General features: G+C 37.7%; 1 protein-coding gene across 1 annotated transcript in view; it reads right to left on the bottom strand.

The window, feature by feature from the left end:
• Positions 1–636: 636 nt before the first annotated feature.
• Positions 637–25802, bottom strand: part of NAA25 (N-alpha-acetyltransferase 25, NatB auxiliary subunit) — a 57886-nt gene continuing 32720 nt past the window's right edge. Inside the window, exons 14-24 of the mRNA XM_033098314.1 lie at positions 25012–25192; positions 24066–24165; positions 19324–19475; positions 18678–18803; positions 16356–16599; positions 14910–15033; positions 14122–14187; positions 12674–12771; positions 11279–11389; positions 7918–8064; positions 637–3635 (exon numbers count right to left, since the gene is read on the bottom strand). Of these exons, the coding sequence (XP_032954205.1) occupies positions 3513–3635; positions 7918–8064; positions 11279–11389; positions 12674–12771; positions 14122–14187; positions 14910–15033; positions 16356–16599; positions 18678–18803; positions 19324–19475; positions 24066–24165; positions 25012–25192 (1472 nt within the window). The 3' untranslated portion in view covers positions 637–3512. The remainder of the gene's footprint in view (positions 3636–7917; positions 8065–11278; positions 11390–12673; positions 12772–14121; positions 14188–14909; positions 15034–16355; positions 16600–18677; positions 18804–19323; positions 19476–24065; positions 24166–25011; positions 25193–25802) is intronic.

The following is a 25802-nucleotide window of genomic DNA, read 5'->3' on the forward strand; positions in this document are numbered from 1 at the left end:
GACTGTCTGGAATCCTCCACTTCCCATTAAATTTAGAAATCTCATTCCTTCCCTTGGCAACAAATCCTTACTGCTCTGATCCCCACTCTTCTATCTCAATTCCTACCCTTTCCATTCCTTTCATTAAGTCCCAGCCACTTGAGCCTTTTATTTTTCAGTCACAGGAACATGCTTAGCTGTTTCCTGCCTTGGGGACTTTGGACTTCCGTTCCTTTTTCCATGGCCGACTCTCCCTCATTCCGGTCAGATGGCACCACTCAATGGGTCTTGTCATGACCCAGCTTATGACATACCCTGATATATTAAACAGGACTTAATTACAAACTAATATTTTTATTGTCACGGTCCCCACCTCAGCCACTAACTAGGATATGGTCTCATTTACCATTATATCAGGAGAGTCTAAAATAGAATCTTGCACATAGTAAGTAAGTACTCATTACATATATCTTGAAGTAATGCTAGCATGCAAGGTGTTACTTTTAAACAAAAAGTCTAATGGCCTTGGAATATAAATTTTAAATTCACAAATACTATTGCTGAGGAATGTAACACTCAATACAAAATTGAGATGAATTATACCATTTAAAAGGTGGCTTCTAGAAATTTGAACAAAAATGAACCAGGCAGAAATGCCAACTTAAAATAAAAGTGTTTATATAAATTAACCCATCCAGTTTAAAGTATATTTGCTATGCTTAATTCTGAAGAAGGAAGAATATGTACTTCCCAATTTAATAAATCACATCAAATAAGTAGGAAGTTTCAACAACAAGGCTGTAGATAACACTGAAACCCTTTTTTATATTAAAAGTTAAAATGAAAGACAAATCCAGATTGAACATAGTGATTGCAAAATATAATGCAATTTTAAACAATTAAAATTATGAAAATATACAAAATTGATGGGCAACACAACTAGGCATTTGTACATTTTTCATTATGTGGAGAACACTAAAAACTTCTCTACTTTTTATCCACATCAGATAAATGATTTAAACCAAATGTTTGCTTTGGAGAGTCTTAACTTAGGATCTCAGTAGTATAAAAAGCAGTAATTTTTCAGTCTGTAAACAGTAGTCGTGTTTTTTCTCCTTTTTTTTTTTTTTAAATAGCAATTTACCACACAAAAACAACAAAAAACCCACACAAACCAAAAACAGCAGCAGCAGCAATGGGTTATTTGGGAATTCTCTTCAAATACCAATGACATACGATTGCTGGAGAGGGTGCTTTTTACTCATGTAAGAATATATATATATATTTGTAACTGTACACAATTTATAGTGCATGACAGTTTCCAAAAGAACAGATCAATAAAAGATACTGGCTATTTCTGCATAATTTCATTCTTTTTACAATTTTCTCAAAACATAAGAGGTTGGATCTAATTGAAATGCTACATTTAGTAGGAAAATCAGCAAGTAACAAAGGAAGCATAACCTCGATGTAACATTGTCACTAACACCCACCTTTTGAGTTCTTAGTAGAGGTGCCAGATGGCCCTGGGCAAGAGACTAGGTAGGTAGACCGCTGGAGTCACGCCCTGTCCATGCAGACCAAGGCCAGCCACTGAGCACGCACATATACCATATACGCTAGATTGATCATGGTCAAATGATAGACTTGTTTCAAAGAGCGTTTCTATTTATATGTACAGTATTTTTGGACATTCAAAAAAACATTATTTCAACAACACATGCCATACACATATACCCCCACCCCCACAAATACACAAGATTCCATGTACGCCACAGTTTTACAAAATTATGATGTCACTTGGAATCAATCAGAATTTTCAGTTCATCTTGTTCATCAGTTCTTCCTTTTGGGATGGGGTGTGACAGCTGTAGCTACTAATTTACTTCAAAAATAATTTTTTGAAATTACTTGATGGACTAGGATTTCCAACAAGTCTTATTTTGAACAGGTAATGTAGTAATTTTCTAAAAAATTTCCTTGGATGTTTAAACAGTTATTAATCACCCTATCAAACTGCTGAGTCTAAGAAAGTCAAGATGAGGAGACAAAATGCAATTGCTTTGCATAGACTTTCCAAGCTCTTTTGGTTGCTGTTGAAAGAAAAAAGTATCACATTTCACTGGAGAAGTGAGTTGGAAAGGACCTTTTAGGTCTTCAAGACCAATCCACCAGATGCTTGAATTTCCTGATCAAATTAATTTCTTTGCTCTTATAAAATCACTAAGTTTAACAGTATTTGGGTAACAAAGACCAAAAACAGAAGCACAGATTCAAACACAAAAACAGGTTGCCAAAGCAATTGTATAAACTGTAACATTTTCAAGAGCAATGTTTCTTTTCTGTCAGACCTACCTCTGAAGTTACATAGTCTTGGGGAGCTCCAGGTGAACAATGTAAACACCAACCTGGTGAAATTCTCAAGTTTGAAGAAAGTAAACTGATCCTCCAACCCAATGGATAACATTTCTTTTGCCTGCCTAAAACTTAAAACCTACCTTAAGTCTGTAATATACATTCTTCCTTCCTTCCCAACACCCCCCCACTTAAAAAAAACACTACAGTATTATCTTTATTTTCAAGCATATATATATATATATATATATATACACACATACATATATACACACATATATGCTTGAAAATATACATATATATGTAAAAGCATATACATATATATATATCTCACAAAACCAATGACATTGGTATTAGACTTTCCTGCATAAATTATATACACCTCTCTTCTTTGAAAGTGATTCCCATCTTTCCCAAATGGATGAAAGACAGCAAGCTAGTCCTCAGCAGGCTTGTAAGTGGTCTGCACTGCTTTTCCCTCCTAACAGCTGTAAGTTAACAGAAGCCTATCTGGGCTGGAACTCACACAGGGCTCAGAAGGGGCTAAGGGAACTATGAAGCCACAACATAAGCACCTGTGGTCGTCTGAGTGGTGCCCTTCAGCAGCAGGTGCTTACGCCAAATTGCATCTAAGGCCCTTTGGATACCTGCCTTGGGTTCTGTGGGAGTCAAGCAACTGAAGAAGCCACGAAACTAAACTGCTGATGTGAAGAGGGCCTGCTTCCGGTCATGGTCCCCTCTATTTCTCCTTTTTGCTTCCTAAGGCTCAGGACAAGACCAAAATGTCCACTGCTATAATGGTAGGGCCAGTCAGCTGCTCTGAGGTTGATGCTTTATGCTTAATTTCTATTGCTGCTTTTATAGGACCCTCCCCACACCAGATGATTCTGGTGATAGAAGGGAAGAAGAAAAGGGGGTTCTCTTGTGGCTGCCATATGCATATGAACATGTATAAAAAGTGGTCAAACCCAGATGAGGGTCCTGCTTCTGGTTTATATACAATAATTTAATCAGTTGTATACATTTAATACCTAAAAAATTAATTCACGATCAAAGTCCTTCATGCATTTTATGAGGAAGTTCTGGATTAAAATGATGGTCAACCAGATATAGATTTTGCCTGGGAAGATGATGTCATTTTCTGCTGTAGAGTCTCAGTGCCTGTGGTTCACACTTCCTTAAATTTTTAGTTTCTTTGTGGTCTCAAGTCTTTTTTTCAGCAGCTCCCCAATTTCCAGAAGTGAGTGCAGATAACTGTTCTGCACCTTCCCTTGCACAGTCTTTGAAAATTTTCTCTCTTCCTACAAAGGAGACAAGAATTAGTGGTCCTGCTCAGAAAGCATTCCCCCGGATTACGGCTCCTCAGATACAAACTGAAATTACCATTACCTTTGGTCTCATTGCAAGCTCCATCAGAATAGACTGGATCATTTTCAATTTCATAAGATGCACAGAAGGCTCAAGCCATCACAGAGGTGTATTTTTCCACGTCATTTTTCACTAATACCCTATTGCTTTAGCATCATTATTCTTTCAAGTAACCTTTATTATGTCATATAAAGCCAAAGAGCTAACATTTCTGATTAGTATTAATAGTTTTGACCAAGAAAAAAAGTAGAAAATTATTACTAGTTTGGACATAAAATCACTATTCTGAGCTGTACAGAGTGAAAAAAGTGAGATTTCTGATTATTAGTTTCATTAGGAAAAAAAGCAGAAATTTATTAATTTGGACATTCATCACAGCCACTTTTTAAAGGCATCAAATTTACCAGTATCATCTTGTTTAGTTACAATATTGCCAGGTCTCCCTCCATACTGAAAAGTCCCTGGGATCCAGAAGCCAAACTACCATGTTTCCCTGAAAATAAGACCTAGCCAGACCATCAGCTCTGATGTGTCTTTTGCAGCAAAAATTAATATAAGACCTGGTCTTATTTTACTATAAGACCGGGTTTTATATAAGACCAGGTATAATATAATATAATATAATATAATATAATATAATATAATACAATACCAGGTCTTATATTAATTGTTACTCCAAAAGGTGCATTAGAGCTGACGGTCTGGCTAGGTCTTATTTTCAGGGAAACATGGTATTACTTTAAAAAAAAACACCAAAGTTTTCCTAACCCTACACTATTTGCTGCTCATTTGACCTGGGGTAGACACCACAAAAAATAAAGGGGATGGAGTGTTCAAACCCAGAAATGAGGCTGGCTGAGAACTGGTTAGGTTTATCTGAGGTTGGCAGTATTGCAAAGCCCAGAAACAACCAGGTAAGCACATCTTAGGACCCAACAATACTACTACTTGAGACCTAACCTACCTTAGAAATACAAGTGTATATAAGAAAGTATGTACAAATACATTTCATTCAGTGATGTATGAGAAAGTAAATTATAGAAACAACCTAAAATGTTCAATGGCTGTGGTGCATTCATATTTTGAATACTAAACAGTTGTTTAAAAATTGAGACCCGGGCCGGCCCGGTGGCTCAGGCAAGGTTAGAGCTCCATGCTCCTAACTCCGAAGGCTGCTGGTTCGATTCCCACGTGGGCCAGTGGGCTCTCAAACACAAGGTTGCCAGTTCAATTCCTTGACTACCGCAAGGGATGGTGGGCAGCACCCCCTGCAACTAAAATTGAACACGGCACCTTGAGCTGAGCTGCCGCTGAGCTCCCAAATGGCTCAGTTTGTTGGAGCAAGTCCTCTCAACTACAAGGTTGCCGGTTCGACTCCCGCAAGGAATGGTGGGCTGCGCCCCCTACAACTAGCAGCGGCAACTGGACCTGGAGCTGAGCTGCGCCCTCCACAACTAAGATTGAAAGGACAACAACTTGAAGCTGAACAGCACCCTCTACAACAAAGATTGAAAGGACAACAACTTGGAAAAAAGGCCTGGAAGTACACACTGTTCCCCAATAAAGTCCTGTTCCCCTTTCCCAATAAAAATCTTAAAAAAAATAAATAAATCGAGACCCAAAGGTTAAGCAACTTTTCCAAGGTCAAAAGAGGAGACTCAGGGCTTGGAAAATCTAGAGAGTAGCCCAAAGTTAAGGGTAAACTCTAGAATACTCAAAAAGAGAAATCTTATTCCCCATTTCAGGAGGCAGATAAATCTTTGAACAACTATTCACAGTCACTACAGCAGGGCTGGTGTGCCTGTCACCGTCACATCAGACAGTCTTTCCCACATACCACGTGCTCGGGGCTCTGCCAACTGACCAATGGTGCCTCACACAATTCACTTTCCTGCCTCTGTGCTTTTGTCTGCCTCCTTCTGCCCGCAATTCCTTCCATCCATTCCTGTCTGCCTGGTGAGAACGTATTAATCCTCAAATGTCCCCTCTCCAGTGACTCATTTTGACTAGCTCAGATTTTTGTGCCTACATTGTATCTCCAACTTAAACTAAGTTTTATGCATCTCTGTACAGCCAGGTCTTTTTGGTCATTACATTTCTACAAGCCCAACAACAGCGAGCTCAATAAATTGGTATGTATTTATTAAAAATCTCAAAGCTACCCAGCAAAGCTCAACCACATGAAGCCATGTGACATTTGTTCAAGTCTGCAACCCTCAAGATTTTTTTGTTTTTTTCTAAGAATAGTTACTATAATTTTGAGTTTTTGTTTTTCTATAGTATTCATGAAAGGGCATGAGTTCAGAATACAGAATAAGTTTAGGTTTGTTCTAAAAAGCAGAAAGTTAAACAGCTCCAAATCTATTACCACAAATGATCAGATTTCTTTATATATATATATATGTAAAGGTGTTCCAAAAAGACCAACAAGTGTCTCTCTATTCAAGCGGAGGTAGAAGGCAAGAATCCTACCCAGGATGTACCTTATTTCTCTAGGATTCAATTACTAGGCCTTTACTGGATACACAAGTACCTGGAAGTCATAAAAAAAAGCTAATGGCAGATACAAATGCGTTACAAGGAAGGAGGAAATATGGGAATGGTTCTGGATGGTGGGACTGGGACTGAGGTGAGGCTGGGAACTGGGAGGTGCTAGTCTATTTTCTAATTCTCTTGTGACAAACACTTCCATGTAAAGAAATGATGAAATACTACAGAGCGGTTAAAAAGAATAAAGTAGATAATTACTCATACATAATGGTCCCCTAGAGACCAAGTACAAAAAGCAAGAGACAAAACAATGTGTATAGGAAGGATGCTATCATTCATATTTAAAGGTGAGAACATGGGAGGAGGAGGGAAATAGACTTAATATGCTTGTAGATGGGTTACCTAACTCAGGAAGAGTGCATAAGAAACTACTGATGATTGTGGTTCCTTCTGGGAAAGGGAACTAAGGAACAAGTTAGAATGGGAGAAAGGCATTTCACTATATTGTCTTTCTTTACAGTTTGAATTTTGCTTTTTTTTTTACCATGTGCATATTTTACTTTTCAAAATAAAGGCTTAAAAAAAAGGAAGACAAAAATACTAAAGAATTAAATAATGCATCAACTAGTACTTCTAATCACCACTGAAGTCTATATTCATTCTGATATACATAGGAAAGCCGCTGAATATACAGCTTACCTGGCTAAAACCAAACTTCTAGTTTCCCCTCACAACACGTCTGCTTCCTTTATCCAGACTTTGGAAATGTTAAATGCTCTGAGCCCCTACCCCAGTAAGCCCCTCGCTAAAAGCTCTAGTGTGTTGAAACTTTACAAAAGAGGGGTTTGCAATTTTTTACAGATGGTTTGCCAAGCAAGATTCCCTTGTTTTCCTTCCCTGGGCAAGTCTGGGGCTAGGATGATGGCTGCCCTCAGATTACTGGACGAGTTCTCTCATCAGCAGAGGCTTAGGACACACACTCAAGGGAAGCATTCTTCACGATCGGACTTTTATCACTGGAGCAACTAGGTAGAAAACGGGTAGTGCGACCACTGCCCTATACCTACTCCAGGAGGGTGAATGTTAACTCACCTGACACCATTAAACCTTCAGCTATTTCAGACTGAAAGTTTTTATTTATTTCATTTTTTAAAAGAATCCACATGTTACACGAAAGACTTTACGGGGATTTTTGCTAATAGCATTTTAAGAAACCAGCCTAAAATAATTACCAAGAGAAATCGGATGACTGCTACCTTTGATCCCATACTTGGTTCCGTTCCTTTTTTGGCCCACTTGCTCTCGCCTAATTACTATTGACACAATTATTTCTGATGTCCAGCATCTTTCCTTTCTCAGGTGATAACTGCTAGGGTGGTAAAGAAGCCAGCCAACCCAGCAGCAGTAAATTCTCACTCAAGCAGATTATCCCTGGATTGCAAACACATGGCTGGTTTCCTCTGGTGCTTAAAACAGGGACAGTACTCATTCTATTCCTGCCAATTCGTTGTTAGTTTTCATAGTAAGAGAACAACCCCCACAATACACAGAAAGAAGGAAGGGAACCCACCACCACCACCACCACCACAACTACTACTGTAGGCACCTTCTAATCACAGTTCCTATAAGGGGAGAATAATGAATTGAAAATTAATGTGTCCTTGTCATAAAGATAAGGATATTTGAATATCTATATATCTTATTGCTGATTGCCTACATTCTTACCAGTGAGAGAGAAGTGTCTTCTAAAATAAGTTCTTCAAGTTTAAGTGCAATTAGATGTGTCTCAAGCCCTTTAATATGATCCACGACATTGGAAATTAAAGTCTGAAGACCAGTAACATAGTCTTGGAAACTGGTAAAGACAGGTGGCTGGAAAAAAGATTTTTAAAAAGTTGAAAAATTACCGAACATATTTCCCATGCTTACATCATATAAGCTATGCTAATTTTATACTGTAGCATTACTTAATGCTATTAACAGTAACAGAACTCTGGATGTCAACACAGTCTCTCAAACCATGGTAAATTTAACTCTCACCAAATAATGCTAACTCAGCAATGATGACTTAAAGCATTTTTTAAAATGAGATTTTTTTGTTCACCCTGGAGAACTGGAGATGAAATTCCAATAGAAAAATATTTTAGTTGGTCGTTACTCAACTTTGGGCTGAGAAAGTCCTGGAACACTAAAGGAGGTGAGAGGAACTAAGATCTCATATCTTCTCTTTAGGTCTTTGAGATTTCCTCTGATGTTAATAACAGAACCAGAGTATTTTAAGTTCTAATCGAAATAATAATGGGTAACAATAGCCAAGAAAATCCTGTAAAAGAGAAGTTAAGGTGAATTTGCCTTAATAGATATTAGAGTATATAATAAACTTACATTAAAGCCAGATGGTAGTGGTATATAAACCGACAAAGAAGGAAAGTAAACTAGTCTAAGATAGATTAACACAACAAAATGGTATGTAACCATTAAAAATCATGAGATACACACACACACACACACACACACACACACATTTACTGAAATGAGATGTCCAAGACATCCTATTAAATGAAAACAAAAACAATGAAAAAGGCAAGCGGTAGAACCTTCTACAGAGCATGATTCTGGGTTGTTTGCAGTGGCTGTCACTGGTCGGTGAGAATATGGGTGACCTTCACTTTATTCACACCTTTAGGTTACTTTGATAATCAAAAAAATAGCAAAGCTATTTTCATTTTTGGAAATTAGAAAAGCAACAAATACAAAACCTAAATATCAAACAACTATCTAACAAGTTCTAGGAGTGTAGGCTTTCATTAAAAGAGAGAGGAACAGCAACTCTGATCTATACTTTTAAAGTTTGCACTTACGATCTGTTAAATTAACAAAGTGAAGGAGAGAAGCTTCCTTCATTTAGCTCCTCATCCAAACCTAAGTATACTTTGTTTCTGAATGAATGGTAACACCCAGCATAGTGTCAAATCTAAACAATTCCTGCATTTGTTATTCCTGAATTCTTAGTGAATTGTGCATGAAATCCTTATTACTACTAAAATCATCAACATTGTCAAGTGACAGTGGCTACTATATTGCTACAGTAAACAAAACTTTCCCATTAATAATGATAGGATAAATTCAAACATTAATAAAACAGCATGTCATGTGTAGAATGACTCCTAAATAACTTTGCTTTTAAAAAAAAGATACACATTATGTTAATGTTTTACACATTCAAAAATTAAAGATGGGAAGAAACTCCAAAATCAAATATAAACAGATATAAATGAACTTTATTTACATCCCACCAATAACATAATCTGTTTTTAATTCCAGTGCTTTTACAGAGTACCTCAACTGTCCACATTCATTCACTGCAACATATTCTAAGGACAAAAAAGAACTGCAAGAAATGTTAACTTTACTTAGTGGGTTTGTTACTGGAACTAGTAGTGGAATGCACGTACTAATTCCAAAATTATTTGGTATTTATTGTAAAACAGCAAGTGAACAAATATACTTATGCTTTTGGGAACCAGGGTTCTCACTTTGCGAACAGGAAGCTACAAATATGGAATGAGGGAAGGAATAAAAGAAGTGATGTTGGACGGAAGCTGGAGGTATCGGTAGGAATTAATTATTTAAAACTGTGTGTTTGTGTGTGTAATAAACTTCCTGTCTCTCTCCATTGCCATAAACTAGAAGCAATGAAACCCCAATAGTAATTAGTACACCTAACACCTAGATCTTGGTTTTGAAATACCATTCCCCATATAAAGGAACCAGGGCTCCTTGAAAAAACATCTGATTTCAGTTCAAAGGAAAAGTACAAAGTGCTTGGAGGATTTTTGCTGTTTCAAAAAGTAAGGGCTCAAACACTGATGAGGACCTGCTCAAAGAAATGAATCCGCTTAAAGTGACTCCCATTAGCCAAATTTGAACGTCCAAAAGAAAATAATGGTAATGGATCGTAAGGTAAATTTAGAAAAGAATGAGTTCACAGTGATACGCAAATAGACAGTGATGTTAAAAATATACATACAAATATATATAAGAATGGAGGTGGGACAGCTTTATTTTATAGAATAATGCCAGCTAGTAAAGATAGGAGATTGAAAGAATTTTTTAAAAATCACCACTGTGGAACCATCAATGTAATAAACATTCATGCAAGTTAGATGAACAATGGATGCTGGAACCAGGGGGTGAAAGGCTGGTGGGAAATAGGAAATGCAGTCTTAAAGTCTCATCCCATAGATGACTTACTTATTCGGTATCACAGGGAGAAAAAAGGCACCTTTACAATAACGATATCCAGTCGACACTTCCTTTATCAAATAATTAAATCTGAAATCACCAATAATGGGACATCACAACATCAGTGCCTCCTGATTTAATTTGCTAAAAAGGATACCTATGTTTAGTCTAAATCCGAAGAAACAATTAGCCAAATCCAGATTGTGGGACATTCTACCAAAATCCTACCTAGACTCTTCAACAATAAAGACAAAACAAAAGGCTAAGGAAGTGTTCTAGATTAACAGATAGTAAAGAGACATAACTAAAAATCCTACTAGATCCTTAGTAGGATTCTAGTCTTTTGAAAAAGGCTATAAAGGACATTAATTATTGTATCATTACTAAATTTCTTAAGTGTGAACATTTCTTGAGTATTATGGCTTTGTAGGAGACAGGTCTTGTTCTATATTTCTTGAGTATTGTGGTTTTGTAAGAGACTGCCCTTGTTCTATCCTGGTATGTTAAGTATCACAAAGTCGTATTTTTCTTTCAAATGGCTCAGCAAGCAGGGGGTGGGGGATGAATGAATGAATGAGGGGGGAGTGAGAGAGAGAGAGAAAGCAAATGTGGCAAATTGTTAACAAGTGGTGAGTCTAGATAAGGATACTTGGGTATGTTATACTTACTAGTCTTTCAGCTTTCCTATAGGTATATAATTTTAAAAAACAACGCAAATGTTAAGGAGAGAAAATAAATGAATATAGGATCCTAAGGTCTGTTACAACATGCAGGAAAACTGAAAGAAAAAAAAAAAAGCAATATGCAGTCAGATTATTACTTGTGTTTACTCTGTTATTACCATGATGATGCTGGTTTCTTTTTTCTTCTTTTTCTTTTTCTGTAAATTTAATTTGTATGGTCGCAGGACACTCTCACAGTAACTGGACACCCAAAGGATAATAGAAATAGTCTGAAAGAGGAAAAGTTACAAATCAAGAATAAGGATTACACTCAAGATATCTATCTGGAACAGTTAAATGTAATGGATTAAACAAAGAAATTGACAGTTCAACACAAATCTCTTCAAATTTTCCCCCAACTCTCCACTCTCCAATTTCTATGATCACCAAATTGATTCAGGCCTTCATCATCTCCTGCTTAGAATACTGGAACAGCTTAAATCTTGATTCTTTCTTCTCGCTCTCCCACCTCTAAACCACTTGATCCAGTTTCCTTTCCCTTCCCTGTAGGAAGTGGGAATCTAACATCCTTTTCACTCAAGTGACAAGTCCAAATTCCCAGACATGGAATCCAAAGGTTCATTATAATATGCCTTTTACCACCCACCTCTCTAACCAGGTAAGATACTGCCTTACCTGCAAACCTTAACTTAAATATATCTGGAGAAACCTCCCCAGTTGGTTGGCACATGTCCTCCTTTGTATTGTTAGATTTTTACACGTCTTCTCCTATGCTCCAGTGTGTGCATGTACATATACGTGCAATTATCACTCATTCATTCATTAAGTGTATCTTAGGCACTTGTAATGTGCCAGTCACCAGAACAGAGAACGCTACCCTCGGGAAGCTTACAGAATAGTAGGAGAAGAAAAGTAAACAAACAGGGTGGCCAGTTAGCTCAGTTGGTGAAGCGTAGTGCTAGTAATACCAAGGTTGCCGGTTTGATTCCTGGCACACTGTGAGCTGTGCCCTCCTAAAAAAAAAAAAAAAAAAAAAAAAACCTCCCTAAAAGAGAACACAGTGAAAAAAAAAGTAAACAAACATGCGATAGAAATCAAAGGAAAGATACTGGATTATGAGTGTTTGTGATCCTCCTCTCTGTTAAAAAAGAGGAGAGAGTTTTGCAACATTAGCTCCTGGATTCTCCTTCATAATGTACAATCTCAGTAACTAGTAAACAGCAACAACAAATAAAAGAAGCTGGGGGAATTAATTTAAACTACGTAATAGTAGAGTCAAAAAGGAAAATAAACATAAAACCGCTAGATTTGGAATGAATCTGAGGAATCTTTAGAGATAAGGAAAGCAAATTTCAAGAAGTTTTACCTAAAAATTATGAATGAAATCTTTTTGGTATTCTTGGAAGGAGTTCATTCAGAAAACGACTTGAATTGTTTTTCAATTAATGAAAGGCAAGGGTGAGGGATTATAGGTATAAGGTGACATTTTTGAAAAATTAATCCTGCATACAACTTAGGAAAATCAAGTTTTTCAGGAAGAGAACAAAACATACCTCAACAAAGAAGACTAGATTTTCTAAAAGAGTAGGGTGTGTTTTCATGTTACCATCTTTAACTTCTAACAGGTCACCTTTACATTTACTGAAGACATCTGAAAACAGAAAAATATTTATTCAGGTTTTGTTCCAACACTAATTTTAGGAACTCAATGCAGAATCTACTCAAGAAAAAGCAAATATAAAAGCTTAATCCAGAAAGTTTTTTCCCCCACAATGAACCAAACACCAAAGAATATCTATTTTAAGCTCTTTAAAAAGTCACATGACTAGTGCTCTATTGTCTTCAAAATATAAAAGGTGGCTTTATTAATTACATATTCTAGGGTCTAAACACTAGCTAAGCCTTTCCACAGAGATGCAACTGGCACAATAAAGACGCCAAGTGAATGATTTAAAAGAACTTGAGCCATTAAGTACTAAAAGACTAAAGTGTATGATAGAAATGCACCTTCATACCAAGTACCACGTTTAATTCTTATAATCATCATTTTTAAATTCTCGTTCTTTATTTGGGCCATGAAATAAGACTGTTTTTAGTTCCCTGAAAAGAAAGACCCTTATAGATTTAAAATGCCTATGTGTACCCTTTTACCAAATAATTCCATTTCTAGGAATTTAATAGAAAGAAAATAAGTACTCAAACACTTATGTTCCAAGATATCATTTCAGCATTATTATAAATATACTGTTATAAATACTGTTACAAATAACTCAAGTGCATAATATGCATTCGATGGGGGATACATAAATAAATTTGGTAAACTGATATCAAGATGATGAAATATTATGCAGCCATTAAAACGAATGGAGTATACACAGAAGGTGCCCAAAAAATGTATACACATTTTAAGAAAGGAAAAAAACTGTATTACTTGTAATACTTAATATATACCAGTAACAAAAGATGAATACAAGTCACGTTTGACTTCTGAAATTACAAGAGGTGCCCAAAGTGGTTACCATCAGCGTCCGGACACTTCAGATTACGGCGAACTACTGCTTGAGCATAGATAACATCTCTTAAAATGTGTATACATTTTTTTGGCACCCCCGGTATATAAATGATGTGGTAAGATATCCAACATAATTAAAAACTAAAGTCAGAAAAGCATGCATTATACCTTTTCATATGTTAAAAACAATCATTATCATGTATTTCCATGCATGGCTTTCTGTTTGGGTGGTATCTTAGGAGTACAGACTCCAAAGTTTAATAGTTCTTATCTCTGGGGAAATGGGGTTGGGAAAGGCAGAAAGACCATACACATTCGTGTACTGTTTTGTAATAGATATCTACTACTTTTATAATCAAAACTTTTTAAAGTTAAAAACAAGTCTTTAAAACTACCAAAGGTATGCGTTACTTTCAAGTTTCCACTTTAAAAATGAGATGTTATTAATCAGTTACAAAATGGGAATCCACGGTAAGAACATTTATTTACCTTTTAACTGTTCTACTAAAGACTTGAGACTATTCTCTACTCGCTCCTGGATCTCCACTGTATCCTCTAAAATTGAAAAACAATGAAAAATGTTCATTTTTTTTTTTTTAGCAAAATCAATACCTGCAAGCAACTCATAGGCAAAGACATTTTCTTTTAATACCCATCAGCACCTAAATTCTCTTTCTGAGAGACAGAGAGAAAGATGAAAAAAAGGAAAAGACAAAGGCAGGAGAAAAGGAAAGAGAAAGGGAAGGGGGGGGGAAGAAAACAAGGTATTAATTACCTTCTGTCAAAAGCACTACCTACAATTCTCTAGAACTAGAAATCTATGTGTTTCAGATACTCTAAATGACAGGAACTACTACAAACCTCATGATTTAGAAGAAAAAAAAAAGCCACAGTCTATAAGGTATTTGTGACTCATTGGTTTGAGAGCTTATAAAAAACAAACAAACAAACAAACAGAAATTGCTCTCCACAAAGGGCTTCATTTTTAAGTAAGAAACTAAATCTGAAATGCAACAATATTTCAACAAACCAAGAATTTCTTCAACCTTTGAACCTAACTTGATTTCAAGCATGAAAAAGACTTAAGCTTCTAAAACATGACTTTGTAACCTGTGAATGTACTTTCTTGTATATTAAACCAGACATTTCCAGAACAGCTTCCATCTCCTCCAAATTTTTCCAAATAAGCGGGGTTATAGATATTTTGTTGCATTTACTAGGTGCAATGTTACAATGACAAAGACCGGGTAAATACACTCATGCTAATGTACACTTACCTAAACCATTGATATCCAGCTCATAAATATCACTAACAAGATAAAAAGAACTGGTCTGACACTGAGAACAGCCAGAATTAAAGAATCCAGCCATTCTGGTAGTCACAGGACCAAGGAAAGGATACTGGAAAAGAAAGACAAAAAAGTGATGTCCTTTAAATTCATACAAAATAAGAAAACAAGGGACTGTAACTACTGGATAAAAATCTATCTTGGTGATTAAGTTACAAACCACTAATTAGCAAACTGTCCGTTTCTGTGGGGGACACATTTCAAGACCCCAATGCATGCCTGAAACCACAGACAGTACCAAACCTTGTATATACTATGTTTTTTCCTACACATACAAACCTAGGATAAAGCTTAATTTATAAATTAGGAACAGTAAGAGATTAACAGTAAGTAATAATAAAATAGAACAATTATAACAATGTACCATAAGAGTTATGTGACTGTGGTCACTCAGGTCAGGGCACGCCCTGCTGAAGTCCTCCTATAGGCTCAGTGCTTTCTGGAGCAAAACGTTGCCGGCATCAGAACGTGTTTTGTTCATGTCTTCCACCCGCAAATTAATACCTTTTCTATCTTAACTAAGCACTTATCATACACTGTCACCGTAACTTTTGCAGTATGAGGTGTGACAGAAAAATTGTACAAATTTCTTTTTCCTTTTTCACAGCTTTGTGGATAGAAGATTTGTTCTTACTGTAGATCTGAGCAACCCCAGCATGTGATTTGCTTTTATTAAGTCGAGAACTTTCACCCTTTTACGTAAAGGCAGCACTTTATGGCTTCCTTTTGGCATATCCAAATTGCTGGCATCACTACTCTTGTGTTTTGGGGCCCTTATGAAGTCAAATATGGGTGACTTGAACACAAGCACCGCAATACCCTGATAACCAAGACAGCCACTGAGTGACTAAAGGGCAGGCAGTGTACATAGCGTGGATATGCCAGAGAAAGGGATAATTCACCTTCAGGCAGGAAGGGACCGCACAGAGCAGGACAGTGCGACATTTCATCATGCTACTCAGAACAGCAAGCCATTTAAAGCTCATGAATTGCTTATTTCTGGAATTTTCCATTTAACATTTTTGGGCTGTGGTTAGCTGCAGATAAACGTAACTGTGGAAAGTGAAACCATGGCTAAAAGGGGCTCCTGTAATAACTAAACCATTAAGGATAAAAATAGAAACACTGTATTAATTTGTTGATAGCTATTAAAAATTTACCATACACAAAAAGCTATTTTGCTTCTCTTTACTATACAGTTTGAATATTGAGGAAGCCTGCAATTCCCCGAGTCTATAATATTTGTCTTTCTCCTACACATGCCATAAACTGGGACAGAACACTATTCTTTATTATTCACCAAAAAAATTCCTATTTTTAAAAAGACAGTTATAGATTATTGCAACTTCGATGGTAAATACATAATGATGATACCTGAATTTCCTTCTCAATAAATCGCTTTCCTGTCTCCAGGGCCACCTCCAGCTGCTGAAGGAGCAAACGAAGAACATCAATCCGGGAGGACACGCCATTCTCAGTGGTCTTCTCGGAGTTCTTTGGCTCCACAGGGTGGTTAAGACTTGGAAGCCCACTGATCAGCCTCAGTGTTAAGGAGCGGATTCTTAACCACATGGTCTCCTCCTCCAGGGAAAGTTTCTTATGTTCTTCAGAAATATCCCTTTTAAAAAAAAACCCAAAACCAACCTTTTTACTCAATGTGTTGCCTTGAAAATTTCAAAATTCACTTTCATCAGACAAGACATCTTTGAATGGTCCCAACTTTCACTGAATAGCTGATTCATCTTAGACAAACCAAAATCACCAAAGTCCCCATTTCGGCATCCATAAAATGGGAATGACAACTTACCTAACAGGTCATTTTCCCCTTACGTGAGACTTGTTTTTCTGATGATAAAATACATGATATTTAAAAAAAAAATCAAATGACAGAAAAGTAAAAATTGGAGGGAAAACATGCCCTGATAACCAAGCACCCATAATATTAACAAGCCTGTATAGAGCCTTTCAGATTTTTGCAATAAAGATGTATAAAAATGCACCTAAAATATTTACGTAAATATTTTAAACAAATAAAATGGGTTCACGGTATTTATACTATTTTCCAAACTGCATTTTTTTATGACAGTGTGTGCAAGAAAAAGTTCACACGGCAAGCCTGAGGCTACGATTATCTTTAGAAGGACCTGCTTATAAGGTTGGCCCTTGCTGATGTCTGGGAACTTGGCACTCCAACCATTCCCTAAATGACAAGAGCGGCTCACGGTGCCTAGACTGTTTACACAAACCCTATGGTTTACGGTGAACACCTGCTTTCCTTCTGGGAATCTGGAATGTTGGTACATGCTAGACAGAGGATGCCTATGTAGCCAGAAAAAAAACACCTTGGGCACCAAATCTCTAACGGGCTTCCCGAGCAGAAACACTGCACACACATTACTGAATTTTTCGCTGCTGGAGAAAGAAGCATGCTCGGTATGGCCCCTCACAGGAGGGAGAGGGCACTGGAAGGCTGTGCATGGGATTCTCCAGACTCCACATGTATGCTTTCCCCTTGCTGATCTTGTCATGTATCCTTTTGTTGTAATAAACCTTAGCTGTGAATGGAACTATACGTTGAGTCCCATGAGTGCTAGCAAATCACTGATGGTAGTCTTGGCAACCCCCAAATCACAGTATATTCAGAACTACCTCATATACACATTTCTGTATGCTTAGGCACTTATTTCGTTAGGTTCCACTTTCTTAGAAGCAGATCTGCTAAACTAAGTAATGTATGGCTTTTCTTTCTTTCTTTTTTTTTATTGGGGAATATTGGGGAACAGTGTGTTTCTCCAGGGCCCATCAGCTCCAAGTCGTTGTCCTTCAGTCTAGTTGTGGAGGGCGCAGCTCAGCTCCAAATCCTGTTGCCGTTTTCAATCTTTAGTTGCAGGGAGCGCAGCCCACCATCCCATGCGGGAATCGAACCGGCAAGCTTGTTGTTGAGAGCTCACGCTCTAACCAACTAAGCCATTCAGCCGCTCCCTTATGGCATTTTCAATCTCCATACATATCTTTAAAATTCCTTGGTTAGGGAAGGTTAAAGTTTTATCCCCATGTAGAGGCACAACCCTTTTCCCCACAACTTTGCTGAGTACAAGTATTAATCTTTTTTATCTTTGTCCAGTTTTTTAAAATCTTTATTGCTGTATGATACACTACTTTGAACTTCTTATTAAACCCTTTGCCTAATTTGTTATTTAGTTATATTCTTCTCACGGATTTATTAAGAGTTCTCTCCATATATGAAGGACATTAATATGTATGAAATTTACCAATTAACCATATACCTTTAGAACTTGTTAACAAATTTCCTTCCACTTAGAAGGCTAACATTTACAGAGGTCAAACCCCTTATGTTTCCAGATTTGATGTTATGCTAAGAAAGGCTTCCCCCAACCATGTTTTAAAAGTTTTGTATCTTCGCCTAGAATTTCTAAGGAGTTTTAACATATAACCTATAATCTATCTGGAATCTGTTTTCACGTATGCTGTAAAGGAGGATCCCACTTTTAGATTGGCCAGTAATCCCAACATAGGGTGTGATTTATTTTCTTCCTTTGGCTTCCCTATATTTTTTGATCCCTGCAACAAACATGTTATTATATTTGTGTGTAAGAAAAAAAGGTTTTAAAATACAACTCTTAAGATTGATCCTAATTCCTTAAAAATAAATTACTTGGGAGTACTTCCAGTTACCTGTCTTTTGGATCCCAGCTGAAGAAAACATTTAAGTCTCTGTTGTCTCGCAAGGCTTCCCATGGAATGTCATCTTCTTCTGGCCGAAGATTCATTGACTTTATACTTTCTGCTAAGCTGACTGATCTGTGACATAGAAAGTTTATTTCTGTATTATTTCAATGGTAAAACAGCCATGAAGACATATTAGCTAGGACTTTGTTTTACTAGAAAGAAAGGAAAGGAAAAGGGAAGGAAGGGAGGAAGAATTTATTATTAAGAAGAAAAGGCTCATATAAGGTAAAAGAGAACCAGACACAGATCATGCTGGCCTGCATCTGGAAGCCCAACCAAAATAAAGTGGATCGACGTTAATTCCTAAAATCCTGGGTCTACAGGGATCTTTGTAAACACAATATGGACCGTGGTGCTGGCCATGACCCAGCTGGCTTCCGTATGCGACCGGAGATGGTGCCGCCAGTATTCTCTCATTCCCCATGACATGTACAGGTTCTTTCCCCCCTTCCCGGCACTCCACCCCACACATGCTCTTTTTTCTCGTTTTTTCCCTAGGTTAATCCCGCTAGTGTCACCCAGGAGCCCATTAAAAGCTCTTAGCATCTGATCTAACTCCTTAGTTCCTCTTTAGACCTTGTGCAATACTTACATATTTGCTTCAAGTAGAAGGTCTAGCAACATCCGTTCAGTACGGACTTGTGCAAAATGAAGAGAATTATTCAGCCTGTTCCTAAAAGCGATAAATTCTGGGATCTTCTCAAATGCACCATATTTGTAAGCTTGAATAATATATTCTGAGGTCTGGGAAGGAAAGACATTACCTTGGTATAAATATTTCACAGGTCAGACAATGAAGGCAAACCTTCATTGCCAGCCAAACCAAAATGCAACACTCAAACTAAAATTAAGTAAGAGGTTGAATTTAATCTTTAAAGGCCTTGGTCACCAAGTAGAATATCAGCATTAAAATGCTATTTTTCTTCTTTCCTATGCCAGAGTCAAATGTCTTCTTTACTAGTATTATTACTAATAATACCTAGCTGCTGCTACCACCACACAGACTTTCTCTTAGCAGTTATGCCTTTCAGTTCAACAGGACTGGAGGTTTTGTTATACCACATCAGTCAAAAATTTGGTTCGTGCCATTGTGGAAGGGATGTTACTCCATGTTTTTCTGCATCTAAGATACACTGTTGTATACAAAGGTTCCAAAAATACCAGAACAATATAACCACCCTACCACCACCCCAAATAAAAATCACTCTCCTTCAGAGAAAAGGCTACTCTTTGGTTTTGTTTATTTCTGGATACTGTATCACAAACATAGGGCATATGTGCGGTACAGCAGGATAGAAATCAGGCGCCAAACAAAAAAACCTATAAAAATTCATGTCATAATCCATCCTGAGGACAGAAAGACTGCAAGAACCAGATTACCTGTCCAGCCAAACTACCTAAGACCTCTGCTGGAAAATTCCATAAACAAGTAAGTGAAGGCAATTCTCACCACGTGTGCTTGAATTTTAGATTAATACCCATACACAGATGAACCACTGTGAACAGAGGCAAGATAAAGAATTCTAAACAGACATTCTGGCACAATAGAAGACAATCTCAGGGAAGAACATTTCATGGGTGGGCCTATGCCATCAGGACCAGAAGTCAGGAGGGCACCCTTTTGGGTCAAGGAAAGTGTTCATTTCAAAGCTGATGTCTGCCCCAAAGATCCTTTCTAGAAAAGCCAGTCCTTTTGCACAGCCTCAGTCAGCTCTGCCCCCATCTCCATAACGTCCGAATAATTTGCCCAGTAGGAAAATAGGCCAATAGTTAACAACATACCCTCTGATATACAGCCTCGCAGGGTTCATTTCAGGCCGCGGGGTTGCGCCACGGGCGCTAATTCAACTGCATTCGATGCGGCTTTTAAACCCCCATGGGACACCTCGGCGAGCTGTTTGCCTGCAGTATCTGGAGAAATTAAAGACGGACGGACACAAGAAAATTAAAAAGATTACTTGTGATCCTGCAGGTTTAAAGAAGGACTATCTGAAAAAAGCTCAAGTGTACCTTCTAGCCTGATTAAAGGACAGTGATAGGCCCATCGAGAGAGGCCAGGATACTCGAAACACATATACCTATCCGATGGCCTCTTGGCTTGGAAGATACAGCAAGGTTTACCATCAGCCCTTGCAATAGGAACTTACAGATTGAAAAAATTGACTGGTTAGGAACATATGATCCCGCAATTAATCAGGATAAAAATAGGACTTCGGTGGTTCCAATCAAATTTATGAATTACAGTTCCAAAGTATGTCATGATTAAAGGAAAGGACCCAGCTTTACCGAGGGTAGAAGCATTTTTAATTTCTGAGTGGTCCACTGACTACCACTTTAGAAAAAAGGCAATAACTTTAAAAGAGAAAAATCAGGGGAAACAAAGAGGGAATGTAGTCCTTTAACAAACTAAGAAGGTAACTATAGTTCTCCGGCTGCTCTTTTTAAGATAGTCCTCCTTTAATGCTGCAGTAAACTATCACTGCAGAGCTAGGAAAGGGCCTGGGCAGCTACCAACAGGACAAAGGCTAAGAAAGGACTACGAAGTGAAGAAACACGCCCTACTGGAACTGCAGGCAAAACTGGAAGCCACGGGCACTTGAAAGCCTTTCAATATAAGAGAATGTTTTCCGTACCTATTTCTACTTATTTATAAACCAATGAAGCTATTTAGATCCCATTTGGATTCCTGAAATGAACCCTGGTCACTGTAAAAATTAGCAAAATATATGGATACCAAAACCCTGAATAATGGCTTTCATGAATACCTAAAATAGAGACTTTTAAAGGAAATTTTTTTTTAAGTAGAAATATATAAGCAATTTTTGGAGATATAAAAATCTAGCTCTAATTCTCATATTGTAAAAATTTATTCCGAAGTAATGAAAGCAGACAATGACCTTTCCAGAAAGAAAACCCCTGTGTAGACTTTCCAAATATAACTTTCAATTCCATAGCACAAAGCATTACAAAGCAAAACACTGGATTTTCCACTCAGGAGTAAAAGTGTCCTTTCAAAGAGCTATTTAGGAATTGAAATACATCAGTCACTCAAGGAAAAACCACCTGGAGGTCCGCCAAACTACCAAGAATAAAAGATGCAGAGCGTAGAGTCCGAGAGATATTTCTCATACTATCAGAAGGTTTAACACATACCACACAACCGTGATCCTTCTTAGCCTCAAATTCCTATAGGAAACAATAGTCCACACCACAGTCTCCATTTTCCTATTTTGGGACTCAGACTAGGCACTAAAGTTTAAGGTGCGTTTTCCTCACTGTATTGTTTTGCTTCTGCCTCCAGAATCCCGCAAAGATTATCTACCTAATATGGTTAAATAAGCTTTTATCTTCTTAGTTAATAGCAATAAAGATAAATTTCAAGCAGAGTCCTAGTCCCACATCAATAAAATACTCTAATTTTATCAGACTCAGCATCACAAACTTTCAGGTGAATTATCACACCTGCCACACACAATCATCAGCAAAACATCAAAAACAGAGATATAAAAAGCCACTGAGGACAACACGCCCTCTCAAATCGCTCCTGGTGCTCTACTTTCCCAATTACAATACTTTCAGTTATTTTGTGTGTGTGAGTGTGCGCGCGTGTACATGTTTTGTTTTCAAAACAATTCTCCAGATGCAATATTTGTGGGGGAAAACAACAAAGCTTAATTTTTATTAGTAAAAAATAATGTGCCTTCCTTGGCCAAATCATGAACAATATGGTTCTTCTAAGAATGCTGGATGATTAGAAACAAGTAAAACCAGCCGCCAGGCCTGGCCTCAAAACCATTATTTACCACCACACTCCCACCTCGAAGCTATCTCAGAAACCAAATGTTTCTTTAACCTCTTCCTTAGAAATACAGAAATGAGAGCCAGAATAATGAGATTTAAGGAACCCTTTTCTTTTGATTTCTTTTTTTTTCTTTTTTTGAGTTAGTGAAACTCCTTGAAAACAGAGAAGGGCAAGCACAGATACTTGAACACACAATGAAAACTCAGATTTGTAACTCAACTGCCCACTCGTGCAAAGAGATTTTAGAGACCCATGTTCCTAGAGGTGCCCTCTGCCCTCTAAGGCAGGCCAGCACCTTCTAAGCAGTATGTTCAGATGCTGACGCCCATTTTCCTTCTCTCCTTGATCAGCAGCTATGGCACAAAACAAGGTCTGAAAAGGGAGACCAGCGCTGTGGGGTAGAGGAGCCAGGGGAAAGGAAAGGGGCTTAAAAGCCAATTGATGAAGCACAGCTAACCACCCTGTGCTACACCAGCCCTCTAGGCCATTCCCGGAAACTTGTCAGGACATAATGATCGCAAGCTGAGCACAACAAACTCTATGTTCAGAAATGCTCTGCCCTTCCCCTGCCTTCTATTTAATACACTCCCAAAGAATTAGATGGAAGATAGATGAGCCATAGCTGTTACAGTTACAAAAGGGCTTGTTTTTTTTTAATCCTCATGAGTGTTTGCCAAAAAGAACCCCAAAAATCAGTTTCCTTGCCACATTCCTTACCTGCTGTTAGACCATGAAAATGGAAAGCTATCGGCAGATATGTGGTATGGCCCGGTTCCAGACGGTAAGTCTTAAAAACACATGGGAACCAACTAGGCAGCGACCATCCTAAAGACATGCCTTAGCTTTAACATATGTTCCTGGGTGGTTTTGCATAGCTAGTCAACTGAGTAGAGACCATATGTATGGTTTTTCCACAAAAACTTCTGCTTAACTGACAAGTGGAGACCAAGTCTGTTTGCAATGAAAAATATGGTGCAAATCCCATCCTTTCATTATGGCACATAGAAACTCTATCTTATTTATTTCTAGTTAGAAAGAAATGCTACTGGCCAAAGTTTCTTGAAACATCATTCAATGAGTCAATTCAATTCAATACTCCTAAGAAAACATAAGTGTGCTCGCTGTTGACAAAGAACAGTGGTTACAGACTTCAGAAATAAATCAAGGTAACAGAGAGCAGCTGCTATTGCAGAATCTCATATGCAATCCCAGGCTATAAACTCTTATGGGCTATTTTCCCTTGGAAAAAGTCTCTTAGAGATTAAAAGATCTAAGAGGCAATCTTTTTCTGTTAATACCCAGTTTTAAATTCACCTTTGCATGGATTCTATTATTAAACATGCCCATTCTAATAACCACAAATAACTCTTCACCTCTACCTAACAGCCTTGGCCAATAAGCTGTGGCCCAAGGGCACTGACAAGTGCAGCATGGGACACCTCAACGTGTGCGCAGGCGACACGAGGGAAGATGCTCTCTGAATCATGAGCATTCAGCAGGCAAGACCATATTAAAAAAAGCTTTTCACTTACATCTTTCTGGTTGGAGTGGAAAAACCTGAGAGCGAAGTTACAGGATTGGGACGCAGCAGCATACTGACCTAGGGATTCAGCGTAGCGGGTCAAAAGATAACTAGGTCAGAAGAAAAGGAAAAACACGTTATACTTATCCACCTCTAGTATCATATACATACTACACCTCAAATTACTATGGCAGAGAAATAGCTATGCATACGGAAAAGTTAAAACGTCCCGCCACAGAAATGATCTAAGTCACCGAATCAAATGTCAAGAGGGGAAAAAAAAGCAGTTAATTCAGTTTTGTGGGAGACCTAAATTTTTTTTCTAATTAAACTTATTGGGGTGAGATTGGTTAGTAAAATTCTATAGGTTTCAAGTGTACATTTCAATAATACATCATCTATATATTGCATTGTGTGTTCACCACCCAGCTTTCTTACACTCGGACAATGAACGGAACACAAGTTGTAAGAGAATAGAAGGCTATCTTCCTAAAACAGCTCTACAGGGGATAGAAAAAATCACAAAGAACAGTCACAATACAATCTGATTCATCACAAACAATAGTCACAATACAAATTCAAAGGATCTCAGAGGTCAACAAATAAAGTACATGTGTCAACCTCAACTGCAAGGCAGAAGACTTCAAAACCCTGTGTTTTGAAACTAAGAAAAAAGGGTTCAAAGAAAAAGGGTTCAAAGTATAGAGCTGTTTGCTGTCTCCGACGAAAACTTTCTTACTATTTCTAAACTGTGCAAATTTTTAAATTCCCACAAAATGCTGGGAGATATTAAAACTTTTTCTGCTTTGCAATGGGTCATAACAGGTGAGTACTTCATCTAAAAGGCTTACTACCAGGAACAACTTGCCAGCTAAAATCGGAAAGCTCAAGTTGTACGCGTAAGGGCCCACCCTGCTGCAGCCGGCGGCTCAATATTCAGAGCGAATACTACCAACCCAATGGTGTCGTGCTGGATGTGCTTAGCATCGAGGCTGGAGTATAAATCCACCACTGGTTCAAAGGCCCCCAGCATACAGTAGATTCGAACAAGCAGCAATTTGAATTGAGCATTGGAAGGGCTGTGGGTTAATCCCTCTTCCAGCAAAGTCAAGGCCTGCCACACAGCAGTCTCGTCACCTAGAACCAAAATAGAATAGCATTATCCCCAGATCTTGTGAGCAAATGGAAGTTTCTCAAAAAGAAGAGAACAAAAAGTTACTGACATCATCACCTCCCCTGACTATTCTCAGAATGCTTAGGTGGCAGAGAACAAATTTTAGATACACACATGTAAGCAAAACAGGGAATTTCCCTGAACAAAGAACCCCTCAATAGTTACCTCAATTCTTAAACATGCATCTGCCTAAATGATACAAACTTTAAACCACCAGGTCTTGTGGAGAGAAGTTACAGAATCTCAAAGAATCCTAGATTCCAAGAAGAGATGGACTTTGAAAGAGAACTGGAGTCCACCAACCTTCCCAGTATAGGATTGTCTCTGTAAGACCCCAGGCAGACGCTTTCTCTAGACATCATTTTCCTTCCATATGTAACTCTACTAATGGGATGTGAAACAATATTTGAAAACAACTGCTCTTTAATCATCAAAATATAAGTTTTTTTGGCCTACCAAAACTCAAAAAGATCACATGTATCAAGTCTTAAAAATTAAGTAACTTCTCTTTTAAGAATCTATCGAAAGAAAATAATATGAAATGCAAATAAAGTTTTATATGCGAAAATATTC

Source organism: Rhinolophus ferrumequinum, chromosome 25 (assembly GCF_004115265.2).
Source record: "Rhinolophus ferrumequinum isolate MPI-CBG mRhiFer1 chromosome 25, mRhiFer1_v1.p, whole genome shotgun sequence".
Taxonomy (NCBI): Eukaryota; Metazoa; Chordata; class Mammalia; order Chiroptera; family Rhinolophidae; genus Rhinolophus; species Rhinolophus ferrumequinum.